The 14902-nt window shown below is 39.2% G+C and overlaps 1 protein-coding gene across 1 annotated transcript; it reads right to left on the bottom strand.

Moving 5' to 3' along the window:
• Positions 1-13328: 13328 nt before the first annotated feature.
• LOC119767434 (serine protease grass-like) lies at positions 13329-14491 on the bottom strand. Its single transcript, XM_038256033.1, has 4 exons — positions 14049-14491; positions 13821-13990; positions 13691-13765; positions 13329-13522 (listed from the first exon to the last, which is right to left on the bottom strand). Exons 1-4 carry the CDS (start codon positions 14342-14344, stop codon positions 13329-13331), a joined length of 735 nt encoding a protein of 244 aa, XP_038111961.1. The 5' UTR covers positions 14345-14491.
• Positions 14492-14902: the final 411 nt, after the last annotated feature.

The following is a 14902-nucleotide window of genomic DNA, read 5'->3' as shown; positions in this document are numbered from 1 at the left end:
CATTCCAGTTGAATGAATTCGTCCAAACTAAGGAATTGTGAAATCCCAACTGAACCGTTCACTTAAAGGTTTGACGTGAGGAAACCCCGAGTTATTCTGTTTCATAAACACTGTGATAGTAACGACGATCTTACACAGTCGCCATCAGCTCTATGTGTGTGTTATTTGATACTGTTCGCGATGAAAGCTGCTTGTATTTGATGGAAGCAAAAGTTATGTGTTATGCTTGTTTTCCAAATTCATTGCTATTTTTCAAATCAAATCAGAATGTGTTCAATACTTAAATGGAGCTTTATAGTTATCTACAATTTGACCATTGACCACTAAACTATCAGAAGATTCAAACCAAACCGCCGTTGGTTTCATAAACTTTTTGTCACCTCTTTAAAACCTAATTGACAACAATCCCTCTTTAGATCCACAATTCACCAAACGATTTAATGCGATAAACACGATTTGCGACCCGACGAGCTAAGTCTGCATTGTCTCACCTCGATGCCCGAGCGCCAACTCTAACCGGTTCTAGTCGCAGTAGGCCTGGATAGTGGTAGCTCAACTCACCGCTGCGCTGTTGATTTGGGTCCGTTGAATGCCTGCTTGTATTCGGGCTCGGGAGTGCTTTATGGGCTTATGAACGGGGGGGATCCGCGCGCGTAGTAGGCCATGTGAGCCCCGATACTCAGAGGAGATTGTCATCGCGATTATTAAGCTCTTGAGGGGGGCGCTCGGGGTTTAAACGGCTTAGGTGACGGGGTGATGTAACTATCGGTTGTGTGTGTGGTGGGGCCGATTGGCAATAAAACGGGGTCAAACCGGGGGGTTACCGATTGGCTGCAGAAAGGCTAAGTAGGGGCTTAGCTCGTGGGCTACAATTAGGAGGATCTTTGGTTTGGCTGAAAAATAGTTAATCAAGATCGACGGTTGGAGATTAGTGACTATCACTAGCTTGGTTAGCGTTTCTAGGTGGACTGATGTCATTTTCAATTCCAATTTTGGAAATCTTGTTCGGAAAGGTCAAAGATCTAAAAAGTTTTACGAGCGGCTTGTTTCAGAAGATTATGACGTTTCGATTGAGATGAAACACGACACATCTTTTTATGGGTTGATATCGAACAAAAATATGGAAATCAAACTTTAAGACAAACATACTTCAAGCATTAAAGCAAAACCCCATAAATAGACATTTTCCTCGTCTATCCCCCTTGAATTCAGCATTTTATCCGCAATTTCCGGTCAATCCCCAACTCCCATCTCTCCCTTCCGAAGAAAACCTTTGCCAAAACACCATTCAAGGTGTGCCTCTGCAGCGGTGTAATAAATTGATTCCGTTTTCGTTCTTAATTGCCCTTAAAAATAATACCGGGAGCAATTATTTCTGCTTTGCTGGCGGTGGTGTGTTGGCGATGGCGCAAATACACCCCCCCCTCTTGTGCATTTCACTCACATGTTGGGCCGGAAAATCTTTCCAGTGCTGTTGCTGCTACTGCTGCTGCTTCCGGTTCCGTGTTGAGGGGCAAAAGTCTTCGTCGTCGTTTCCACCAGCACGACGGGGACGAACATGAAAGAGCATTGTGCAACATTAACCATTAGAGTTTGGTAAGGAGGTGCACAGTAAAAAATATTGCTGGATTATTAAAGTGTAGTATATTAAGAACAATATCTTTAAATCTGACAATAATACATGAAAAAAACTTCTCAAAACAAATCCATGATTTCATATTAGGCAATTTTAAACAAATAATCGCAACTCACATTAATAAATTTCACTGTGCATCAACGACATAAGCCAAGACCTATACGAAGAACGTGTTGCAAAGGTCGTTTGTCTATTTAGAAGTTCACCTACTTGGGACGAGATCCACCCCACTCGTTTTGGAAAATTCAATCCTCAGCCTTCAACTGTTTTTGAATTTAAAAAAAAACATTTAAAATTGACAAAATATTAAAAATATTAAAAATTGACAAAATTGACAAAATTTACAAAAAAATGACAAACTTGACAAAGTTGTCAAAATTGTCAAAATTGTCAAAATTGTCAAAATTGTCAAAATTGTCAAAATTGTCAAAATTGTCAAAATTGTCAAAATTGTCAAAATTGTCAAAATTGTCAAAATTGTCAAAATTGTCAAAATTGTCAAAATTGTCAAAATTGTCAAAATTGTCAAAATTGTCAAAATTGTCAAAATTGTCAAAATTGTCAAAATTGTCAAAATTGTCAAAATTGTCAAAATTGTCAAAATTGTCAAAATTGTCAAAATTTTCAAAATTGTCAAAATTGTCAAAATTGTCAAAATTGTCAAAATTGTCAAAATTGTCAAAATTGTCAAAATTGTCAAAATTGTCAAAATTGTCAAAATTGTCAAAATTGTCAAAATTGTCAAAATTGTCAAAATTGTCAAAATTGTCAAAATTGTCAAAATTGTCAAAATTGTCAAAATTGTCAAAATTGTCAAAATTGTCAAAATTGTCAAAATTGTCAAAATTGTCAAAATTGTCAAAATTGTCAAAATTGTCAAAATTGTCAAAATTGTCAAAATTGTCAAAATTGTCAAAATTGTCAAAATTGTCAAAATTGTCAAAATTGTCAAAATTGTCAAAATTGTCAAAATTGTCAAAATTGTCAAAATTGTCAAAATTGTCAAAATTGTCAAAATTGTCAAAATTGTCAAAATTGTCAAAATTGTCAAAATTGTCAAAATTGTCAAAATTGTCAAAATTGTCAAAATTGACAAAATTGACAAAATTGACAAAATTTACAAAATTGACAAAATTGACAAAATTGACAAAATTGACAAAATTGACAAAATTGACAAAATTGACAAAATTGACAAAATTGACAAAATTGACAAAATTGACAAAATTGACAAAATTGACAAAATTGTCAAAATTGTCAAAATTGACAAAATTGACAAAATTGACAAAATTGACAAAATTGACAAAATTGACAAAATTGACAAAATTGACAAAATTGACAAAATTGACAAAATTGACAAAATTGACAAAATTGACAAAATTTACAAAATTGACTAAATTGACTAAATTGACTAAATTGACTAAATTGACTAAATTTAATTATTTTTCTAAGACAACCTTCCTGAAACTCCAACGTTGTCATTCACACTGACGTGTTCCGTCCAATAGAGGAGGAAGCACCCCTTGCAGACCTGCTCTCCCTCTCTCTTCACACGTTACGCCCATCTAATAATATCCATAAATTTTCTCGCTCTTTTCCCCAACCATCACACACACACCTTCAAAGAATTCGTAGAGAGTTCCAACTTTTATTAGCCTTCTTGCCTTCTGATTCCTTATCTGGAACGCGCCGAAAAAGGGCTCGTCGCCGCCGCCGCCGCCGACTTGGACCAAGTGCAATTCATGGCCGCTGCTGCTGCGCCTGCAAGCTAGGCAACCCGCGCCACACCAGACGTTGTAACACATGAGTAGCGTTCGAATTGGTGCATTCGAAGGGGGGTTTTGGGGAGAGAGGAAAAGAATAATAGTTTGTCTGTCCGTTGTTTGGCTCACATTTATAAAATGAGTGCCAGTGAGTTCTGACTCTGGAGGGAGGGGGTAAAATGTGTCTGTGAGCCTCATTATACCCTGCTGCACTACGATCTCGGGGAAATTTCGTCCGGGGTTGGGGATGAATCTGACAGTGGAAAACCGGGAAAACCAGGCGAAATTTATTGTACGAAATTTTCAAGTACTCGAGCGTCATTAAATTTACACTTTTCTTCATCAGACCGAGCTACGTGGTTTCCTTGTGGGCTTTAAACTTTGTTCTGTTGAATTTTGGTTGAATTTAAGAAAGAGTAAAAAATATAGTCTCCAGAAAAAAACCATTGCCAATTTATTAAACAGAATAATTTTGCTTTGTTTTTTATGAATCATGAATTATGCAGTTTCTCAGCCTGTGGAAATATACTGTAGTGGGGTTTGAAGCGCAAGTTACGTTCATGAAATCGATAATTACATTCTCGAAATCATTAGTTACATTCATGAAATCAGTAATTACATTCATGAAATCGTTAATTACATTTTTTTTATTTACATAATACGAAAAAATCACACGTAAAACTGGGATTTCTGTGCAATACGTTATTCCCCCTTCAATATCTGTTGCATTCAATGTTGCACCCAGCTACAAAGTAACACAAAGAAAATCTCTCCGCCATTCAAAATCAATCGCAATGGCATATTATTTTTGCTCACAATTTGCGTTCATTTTGCGATTTATCCTGAAGCGGTTTGCCGGGCGTTAAATCCACAGACAAACAACTCTCGCCGCCGCGGTGCGTTTCAGCCTCCAACCCTAATTGCTTTCCATTACTCATAGGCGGAGGTAAACCTCCGTTAAATCAACTCTCTTTCTTAAGCTCTAAAAGTGGGTAGATGTGCGTGGGTGGCTTAGTTGCATGGGCGGAGGGGGGCACACATGCACGCAATTGTGAAATTGATAAATCTGATTGACGGTATAATCTTCCCCCACTTCTCTTGTGGACGTTCTTCCCCCGCAGGGGAGAACCAAGAACGTTCTAAAAGTCTGAATTATTCAAATTACGTTTGACAGTGGAACAATCGAACGATAAATTGCACACCACGTCCGGGGCGATCCTCCCGCCGATGCTATAATCTTCACTTTTGCCCACCGCCGCCGCCACCACAACGATTGGCAATTGGAAATTGATTGCTCACGGGCGTCGATTTTGAACAGTACTGGACGACGAACCCTGGCAGGCGATCCTCGTACATACATGGTTGATCCGGGGCCGTTAAATCAACTGGATTTGTGTACGCCTGGAGGAGGAATTAAGTCTTCGAGGTGGCATCCAGGTTCAATAGCTGTGTCGGTAGGGTAGTCTTAAGTTGAAAAAATAAATCAATTTATTTTTCTTAAAAGACCACCCTACCAACCACGCACGACGACGGTCACTCACATGCGAATTGTTCCAAGTCCACGTGCGCACACCGTCAAGCATCGCGGCGTGTTGTCCACATATCGTAGCAACCCACGCACGAAAGCAAAGCGCAAAACAGAGCACAATTTGCAGAGCTGCAAAGCAAGAAAAAACCCGATTTGATCGCAGAAGGCCCGCCGCACGGGACAGTAAAGAACGCAAAATTTAATCGTCCTCGAGATGGTTGGACTGCTTGGATTGGGTGGAGAAAAAAAAACAGAACGATGGACCGAGTTGTCGTGATTATCGTTAATCTGTGCCCGTCTGCGTGGTCGATGGGTTGGAGGGCTTAATTTGAATGCTGAGTCAGAAATGTGCAAATACTTCTAAAATTTTCGTTATTTCATCGTTATGGTTTACTTAGCAGGAAAATTTAAAAAGGTAGTGTAATCATTTAAATCTCTGGAACTTTTTTCGATTGTTAGATAAAAGGTTACTATTCTATCAAACTCGCGGTTTTTGGTTCACTCAAAACCAGCTTTTGGTTCACTTTTTTTGGTTTTGGTTTAGGTTTTGCTATTGTTTGAATAGGAATTCCATATAATAGTGTAATTAACAAAAGTTGTCAGAAAAAATAAAGCAAATTGACCATTGTTTGCTTAAATGAAAAGACCTTTCGAATGCATCTAAAAAATGATTTTTGAAGAAAATGTGAGCAATTTGAAGATTTTAGCAATTTGTCTGAACATGGAAAAATTCACATCACTTAGCACCCCACACAGTAAAAAAAAAGTTGAATTATAAAAGGGCGAAAATTTGGTTGGTTGGCTGGTACCTATTTTGGGTAATATATTTTTTATATGATAAATGTGTAATGCGACATAAACTGATTGAATTGCACATTTTTCGACTCAACATCTGCCACCATTTCCAGATGTAATATTGCCATTATTTTTTGTGATAAAATTAGATGAAGACTTTTTCAGAAAAAAGGGACATTAGAGAATGGCATGACAATTTCTATGTATTATTTTTCTCCAAAAGTCAATTTCCATTTTTTTTTTCGATAAGTTTAAGAGGACCAAATCCAGCAAATTTTGAGCAATAGAGTAGTTTACTCTGAAATGGTACTGTCAAGCTAAGATTTTTGAAAAAGTTGATTATTTTGATTTTTTTTTGCAATATTAGCAATCTTTGTCTATTTTCAAGATTTTTTTTCTGAGTCGCTGAGAAAATTCTTTATAATTTCTTTTTTGTTGGTATTTTCAAGTGTCATCAAAATACGAATAATCGGCAATCATTCGTCGAATTTTCAATTTAAAAATGTAAACATTTTTGATTGTTACAAAAAAAATCATTTTTTTTCATCTTGCCTGGAATTTTTAATGGAAGAATATTCATATTTAGGGACTTATCAAATATAAGCTCATGCGTGTCTTCCATCAATGAACAAATTAATTGTAAGTTAAATTTATGTTTTTTTTTATTGAAGTTTAACTTTGAGTGTACTTTTTATGACCAAAAACATATTTGTCATCATTCAGTCGTCCATACAAGACTCAATAAAATTTAAAAATTCTATTTATGTATTCAAAAATCTTGAAAAGGGATTTTCTGAGCGATTAGGTAAATTGTTGAAAGTTGTAGGTTATGTCAGGACTTTTCGGAAAAAATAGGTACATGGAAAAAACCAATTTTTGTATGTAACTTTTTATACCTAAAGATTTAATTCCCATAATACGTATTTTTTGTGATGTTGTAGAGGACTAAATAAACATCTTCTAAGCCATACCCTAGTAACATTTTGAAACTTGCCGGTTTTAACATGATTTTGATTTTTGTAAAAAAAAATGTGATTTTCGGAAAATTTTAAAAACATGGATTAAAATATTATTAAAAATCTCTTTTCAATGCAAAACCTAACTTTCAACCGAAAAGCACCTTACATTATAATTTTTTTTATTGTTATTTTTTTATGAAATGTACCGTCCTCAAGTTACAGCTTCTTTAAGTTTCGATTTCTTTACTTTTTTGCATTTTAAAATCATATGAATTCGTTTTTTTTAAACAGTGAGTTTTCGGAAATTTTCTACAATTTTCTTTCTGGAGTTTTGAAAATCTGGCAATTATTTTCTGAGAACAGCCTCATAAAAAAATTGAATCAATGAAAATAATTTTAAGGCTGCAATTTTCAACTGACGACTTCTTGGAAACTATTGGTCGATTTTCAATGTTAAAGAATTAAACTTTTGCGGATTTTCGGATCAAAAAATAAAAAATAATCAAGCTTTACTTTTGAAAAAGATCCACAAAAAGATAATTTTCAAATTTCATAGTTTAGAAAATGAACATTGTGACGAGAAATAATTTTATTTTTGGAAAACAATAACTATTTTTAAAATTAAGATAAAAGTTTTTGAACATTTTTATAGTATCGTAGCAATTATTTCGGGGTTTTTTTAAATATGGGAACAGGTCAAGAAATAAATTTTAAAAAAAATAAGTTAAAAAATACATAAACTTAGAATATAAAAAAGCCTTAATTTGATTTTTTAATTTTTAATAAAAAAAAAAGTTCTACTAAAATTTGAGGAAATTTTGCTCCATAATAGGTATTTTGAATTTGACACCGAACCACGCTTGATATTTACCCTCTCATCACAAATTTATAAACATCCTTTCAAAGTGTCGTCCATTCGCCACACCAGTTTTGGAACCAGCAAACCCATATGTCTCGCTGCCAAATACCGCCTAAAACGAAAGTCATGCTCAACTATTTTCACTTTTGAATTGATTGCCTTCTCCGGGAACGCCAGTTGGCCGGCCAAACTAAACCTAAACCATGTATCCATGACGGAAGCTTTTTAGCTGGCTAACCCTTTTTCTTTGTCGTCGATTCTGCTCGTAAGTCAGACACTGGCCCCAGGAAGGAAGGATATTTTAGTCAAAGTCACTAGTCACGATGCAGTGAATGAAAAATGGAACGGGGCAAAAAGTCCGTCTCAGCGCGAGTTGCAACCGAGGCGGGGAATACCCCTTTTAATGTTGGTTATTAATTAAAGTTTTCTGAGGGGGGGGGGGGGGTTCTGGGGTAGTTTTATTACAATTTTAGAGGAAGGAATTCTAGTTAATGCGCAATGACGTAGGTGGTTTCAGTTTAAGTTGAACTATTTGATAAAAAATAGAATCCAAGTAAGCCAACCATAAAGTACCCCACAACAAGAGCCACCGTCAACGGGGCTTCCGATGACCGATGAACGGCCAACCGGAGGGCAAGTCAACCGGCGTTCGTTCCTTGTACACCACTTTTTCATCGTCCTTTTGATGGATTGCCCAGTCATCGCCGGAGCTAAATGTTCCTCCTCCAATGGAAAGTGTGTGGTTATTTTTCTTCGTATTTCCTCTGTTAATTCGGTAGGAAATGCATTTTTTATTCAGTGAGGAAACAACGGAAGGAGTTACGAGCAACTTTTGTGTTCTGTTGAGTTGTGTTGTTTGACCCGCGGAAATGGCGACGGTTGGTTTATATTTTCCTGTGGAAATGTTCCAAGCTTTCTTCTTTATGCAACGAAGCCCTTAACATTTTCCTGAGTTCCGATTCCGCAAGGCTAACTCGATTCAATTTTGACGTTCACCAATCAAATATGCATGAATGGCCGCGCGGCCATCGAACCGATCTCAGCGATAAACTTTCCCAAGGATTATGAAAATGCCTTTCCCCGATTTCCTCCAAGGCCTACTTCTCCACTGATTGGAATCCTTTTCCATCCAAGTCCCGCCCGCGCCATCGCCTTCTGCGATTGTCGTAATAAAAATTGATTACAGGTGTGTATTTTCCTCACACAATGGTCACACGTGGGCGCGCGAACAGGGCGCAAATCGAGCACGTAATAATCGTTTGGAACAATGGACGACGACCGGGCAATCGAACTAATCACGGCCGGAATCGATTTTGACACCTGGGAAACGGGGGATTTTCCACGCCAGGCGGCCGTCTTTCGCTCGGGGTTAGGGATTTCGTAGGAATAAGGTGGTCACGTCAGAATGGGGCTTGGGTGTTCATATCCTTGAGTTGTTTCTCGGAAAGACAATAAGGTTGATCATTGGAGTGGAAAAGGCACGTAGTTGGAGTTGAGTTTACTTATTTTTCCTACGTAAGATATTCAATTGAAACAGCCGGGGAATGATTTCTTGCGAAACTGTAAAAAATGTAATGTCAAATTTATGAAAAGTCAGACGACAGCTTGCTCTTGCAGCGGTCGGACGTAAACACTAGCCTGTGCTGATCTCCTTTGTTCTTTTTCTCCCCTGCCGGGGCCGTGCCGTTCGAAATGTCGAAATATCGCCGGAACGCGGTCGTAATCGACTATAACGTCTTGCCGGTAAGACCGGACATCGAATCCGTTTCAAAATTCATCTCCAACGACCTTCAACTGGATTTGAAACGAGTTAAAAACCTACAACTCAACAATTCCCGAAACCACGTCATCATCGAGCTGGGATCGCCGGAGGAAGCTTCGGACCTAGCCGAAAGCCATAACCTCAAACACAAGGTAGGGTGCAGAGGCAAATTGTTCCGGATACCTATTTTCCTGGAGGACAATTCCATCCAAGTCCGCGTCCACGATTTGCCGCCGCACATGCCGAACGAAATAATCGCCACCCATCTCGAGGCCTACGGGGAAGTCAACTCCATTCGGAGAGAAGTCTGGCGAGAATATTTTCCAGGCATTCCGAACGGAGTTCGAGTTGTCCGGATGGTTCTGGAGAAGCCAATTCCTTCCTTTATAAAGGTAGAGGAAGAAGTTGGCTACATTTTGTACAACCAGCAAGTTAAAACTTGCCGCCATTGTGCGAAACCACTTCACCACGGGAAGAAGTGTGACGAAAATTTAGCGTTAACCCCAACGACAACAACAACACCACCAGCAGCACAACTACTAGCACCAACACTACCAGCATTATCACCACCAGAATCAACACCATCAGCAACAGCAATAGAAAAAGAAATAGCACCAGAAAAAACACTGCCTGAAATAGCACCACCAACAACAACATTCTTGCCATCGACCTCGGTCAAAAATCACCAAACAACACCATCAGATCAGACAATGGATATTTCTCCAGAGGACGACGACGACAACGAAACAGCAAAAACGGTGAAACCCAAGAGAAGATCGCGAAGAAAAAAGCCCTGGGATCCTCACTGGAATCATCTTTATGACGACTGGTAGAAGATCGCGCGATTAATTCATCTATTTGATTTTTTCACGACTAATAAAACTATATTTTAAATAAAAAAAAAAAGTATTAATAAAATTATGCAAATCGTTGAAAAAATTTAAAAAAAAAAAAAAGTCAATAATTGGATGTTACAAAATGACAGAACACATTTTTTTAAATAAATAGTCAGAATTAGAGTCAGACTCGGATTAACAGTCAGAGTCAGAGTCAGAGTCAGAGTCAGAGTCAGAGTCAGAGTCAGAGTCAGAGTCAGAGTCAGAGTCAGAGTCAGAGTCAGAGTCAGAGTCAGAGTCAGAGTCAGAGTCAGAGTCAGAGTCAGATTCAGAGTCAAATTCAGAGTCAGATTCAGAGTCAGATTCAGAGTCAGATTCGGAGTCAGATTCAGAGTCAGATTCAGAGTCAGATTCAGAGTCAAATTCAGAGTCAGATTCAGAGTCAAATTCAGAGTCAGAATCAGAGTCTGAATCAGGGTCAAAATCAGAATCAGAGTCAGAATCAGAGTCAGAATCAGTGTCAGAATCAATATCAGAAACAGAATCAAAGTCAAGGTCAGAATCAGAGACAGAGTCAGAATCAGAGTTAGAATCCGAGTCAGAATCAATGTCAGAAACAGAATCAGAGTCAAAGTCAGAATCAGAATTAGAATCAGAGCCAGAATTAGTGTCAGAATCAGAGTCAGAATCAGAGTCAGAATCAGAGTCAGAATCAGAGTCAGAATCAGAGTCAGAATCAGAGTCAGAATCAGAGACAAAATCAGAGTCAGAATCAGAGTAAGAATCAGAATCAGAATCAGAATCAGACTCAGAATCAGAATCAGAATCCATTTTTAAATTGTAAATACATGGAAGAATTAAATGAAATGAAAAAAAAAACACAAAATATTAAAAAAGAAAGACACCAACTCGAAAAACCAACGCTTGATCACACACACGATTCGTCAACTGACGATTGAGCTGGCCAACAAATCCCACAAAGTTGAACGTCGAAGTATCAATATTTATTATGTATGTGCAGTTGTGCCTTCACGAGTTCTTCTCCCCTCATGTTTCCCCCCCTTTTCAACATTGATCCGATCGATTCGCCCCCCAAAAGATATCTCTTGCTCATCCTTTTATTGCGCATTTCACATTCAATACGCTCTTTAATAATGCAGCATAATAACACGTTAAATATTGAGAAATAATATCCCCGCACACACATACGAGAGCTTCACTTGTTGGTTGAGCCCAACCAACCTCAGCCAGATGGAGCGGCTGTGAAATGAAAATAACAATCATCGCGAGTCGTTGGAGTTTTCCCTCAATGATGGAAAGAACCCTCGCGCGCTGTCAGAATCAATGAGCAGCGAATCGCGTGTGTGTTCGCGTTCGCGTTCGATGATTTGGAAGTTATGCTGATGGTGCTGAATGGCCCTCGCAGGAGGGCCCCGCAACAACCTCTTGACTTGTGGTCGTGGGCCCTCATCGAGTGAGTGAACGAGCATCGCGATGGTCATCGCGAGCGAACGCAGTAGGCTGCTGACTCACAGTGGTCAGCGCAGTACACCAAGCTCCAGATTGATCCAGAGGTAACTTTGATGCGAACTCGTCTGCGATGGCGTGAGAAAGGTGCAAAATAGTGTTATTGTGAGTCACTTGAATAGTGGGCCAATAATTCTCTCTCACTGTCGAGTTTGCTCCAGTCGATCGGGAAGGGATATTGTAATTACGGGAGCTTTAATACCCATTCATGTCAGGGTTGCTATTATTTGCTAATAGATGTGCAAGGAAGGGGAAGTTCGATATGTACCTGTTGAATGGGACACTGGAGAGTTATTTTGAATTGTGTTGGCAGGAATGTTCATTGTTGCCGTTGATGGGGAGTTGTGTGAGGGGCTTTGTTTATTCTATTGATTTCAGTAATTGGCACGCATTGTAATGTTATACAAACGACTGATTCCAAAAAGTTCTACAACAAAGAGCAAAAAAAAACCCTCATTTTGATACAAAACTTTTCCTTCCTCAATTTCCGAAATTGTAAACCTTCCATCTATTTGCACAAATCCCAAGTTCTTTGTGTCACCAGCATCATTGTCATCATCTCGCTAAACAAGCAGAAGAAAACTTCCAATTTTGGACAAAAGTCGCCGCGACCCCACCCGGAAATTCCCACCGCCGGAAGAAACTCCTAAAGGGGGCGCAAATATTTAGTCTGACTTTTGACCCAACCCCTCACACACGTTAGCAAGAAACTCAAACTCCGGCCAGCGGCGCATCCGAAAACCCACATAAAATCACATGTTTACCTTTCTGGTTACCCGAGAATCCCTTTACGACCTCGGAAGATGCTGGCTGGCTAACTTTCTCCCCAGGTTTGAGTGGCCAAGTTTTTTTTTCTTCTTTATTCTGAAGACGACTTCGAAAGGGATTCAATTTGGCCCAATGGGTCACCGGGGACCACCGGGAAGTGTTGGCTGGCCGAGGACGGAACGAAATAATCATAATCTGGAAGTGCTTGCAGGGTGCGGTGACCTAGGCAGTATTAGACACATACAGGGTCTATCTGTTTTCTCTGAAAAATCCAGGGCTGTGGGATCAGAGTCAAAGTTAAAATCAGAATCAGAGTCAGAATCAGGGTCAGAATTAGAAAACTATGTCAGAAACAGAGCCAGAGTAGAGTCAGAATCAAAGTCAGAGTCATCAAATCAAATCAAGTCAGAATCAGAATCAGAGTCAAACTCTTAGTTAGAATCTAAGTCAGAGTCAGAATCAGAGTCAGAATCAATGTCAAAAACAGAATCAGAGTCAAAGTCAGAATCTGAGTCAGAGTCAGAATCAGAGTCAGATTCAGAGTCAGAATCAGAGTCAGTATCAGAGTCAGAATCAGAGTCAAAATCAGAGTCAGAAACAGAATCAGAGTCAAAGTCAGAATCTGAGTCAGAATCAGAGTCAGAGTCAGATTCAGAGTCAGAATCAGAGTCAGAATCAATGTCATAAACAATGTCATAAACAGAATCAGAGTCAGAATCAGGGTCAGAATCAGAATCAGAATTAGTGTCAGAGTCAAACTCAGAGTCAAATATAGAATCAAACTCAAAGTCAGAATCGGAGTCAAACTCAAAGTCAGAGTCAGAGTCAGAACCAGAATAAGAATCAAAGTCAGAGTCGAAATTAGGAAATTTCGAAGCAAGAAATATTTTTTCAACCTTTATTGATAACCAAATTCCGGTTCGGCAAAATCTTTAGCTTCCATACTGAACATGATCCAGTCCAAAAAGTATGCAACGTTCAAGTAAATCGCTGCACCCGAGTCGCAACGATTTACTTGCGTTCTAATGCCAAACTGGACAAACCGATATCCGTTGTACAGAACGGCAGCACCCAGTGGTTCTCCACCGTATCCTTCACAAGGAACAAACTCATCAAGTTTGGTACATAGGTGAGCGTTAGTTTCGATTGAAGTGGTCAAATTGTTGTAGTACTTTTGGCATTTCTTGGGGCTAAATTCTATCACTTTTTCCTTGCGTAAAATCGATTGGTATCGATCACTTAGAAGGTTTTCTTTCCAACCTGTGACAAAGTATAAGGCTGGTCGCTGGTTTTGTAATTCATTTGTCACCGGTAGGCAAACAGGCTGGATGTGATCTGAAAATCTTAGGATTACTGTCAAGACTTAATATAGAACAAAACTGCTTAGTACCTTCATAAACAACATTTCCAGCAAGTCGAATCAACCCGATATCATGACTATGATGCTTGATTAAGTACTCCACGTCAAAGTCCTGCACCACGAGAGCACAATCGTTTTCGTCAATCAAATCACAATCCCTGTCGTTTCCGATTTCCTGCTCTCCAAGACGAACAACGTTACTGCAAAAATAAGTACAAAATATCAAACTTTCAAACCATCTCTCCGTCCTGTCCATACATCTTCCCATGACTAACGCATGCACCGGACGTCAGCACGTAGCGTCGGTTGATGAGCGTTCCAGTGCAGCTAAAGTACGGCCGGTAAGTGTAGTGAAGTCGGCGGTAGCCTACGAGAGCAATCCAGGGAAATTCGTACACTTCCGAGTGGAGATCGTCGTACACTCGGCTGGGGATGAAATTTCCACACTGTTTCGGCAGACGGCTCGCGTAATCTGGCGCTGATGGAGGCATTAGCTGATCAGTTATGTTTTTTAAGGTTTTGATTTCCTCCAAATATGAGATACCCGTTATCATCTTAATAAATTGAATATTTTCTGTTAGTACTTGGAATCCCACGTAGGTTTGTCCTTGAGGTAGTTGAATCAACACCCCAACCAAGTACCAAATATTATCTCTTTCAACGAAAAATCCTCCACCTGTCGCGGCTTTGTTCACTACAGTTCCATTTGAAGACTCAGCACATAAAAGACAATGACTCAACTCAGAACACTTTGACGGATGCAAAACAGATAGTTCAACACTCTTCAACAAATCTGGTTGCTTCCTCGTTAAACTCCAACTGGTCATCGTTCCATCCCGAATATCTTCCAAAAACCCTTGATAAACACAAATCGGTTGAACGTAATCACCAAACTGAACACCTTCACCCAACTCCAGCAGCGCAAACCAATTTTCACTGTTCCAAAGCCAAGTAAGCACAACCCTGCGAAATCGTCCAAATCTAAGACTCAGCCGTTCCAAATCGAACACCCCTAGCCGAACCGCGAACAAATTTGAGTTCAAAAGATTCAAATACTCGTCCAAAACGCACTGCCCGGCCGTAAGAACAAACTTGTCGCTGATAAGCGTCCC

The sequence above is a fragment of the Culex quinquefasciatus genome, chromosome 2 (genome assembly GCF_015732765.1).
Source record: "Culex quinquefasciatus strain JHB chromosome 2, VPISU_Cqui_1.0_pri_paternal, whole genome shotgun sequence".
Lineage (NCBI taxonomy): Eukaryota > Metazoa > Arthropoda > Insecta > Diptera > Culicidae > Culex > Culex quinquefasciatus.
Note: the sequence above shows the minus strand (reverse complement) of the source record. Positions and strands in the feature narration are given on the sequence as shown.

Excerpts from the sequence above, each read along its gene's own strand:
- LOC119767434 (XM_038256033.1), bottom strand. The coding sequence starts at position 14,344 with ATGATAACGGGTATCTCATATTTGGAGGAAATCAAAACCTTAAAAAAC. Across the intron at positions 13,991-14,048 it reads TGCGTTAGTCATGGGAAGAT|TAACGTTGTTCGTCTTGGAG; the intron begins GTATGGACAGGA and ends TTATTTTTGCAG. Across the intron at positions 13,766-13,820 it reads TGGAAATGTTGTTTATGAAG|ATCACATCCAGCCTGTTTGC; the intron begins GTACTAAGCAGT and ends TAAGATTTTCAG.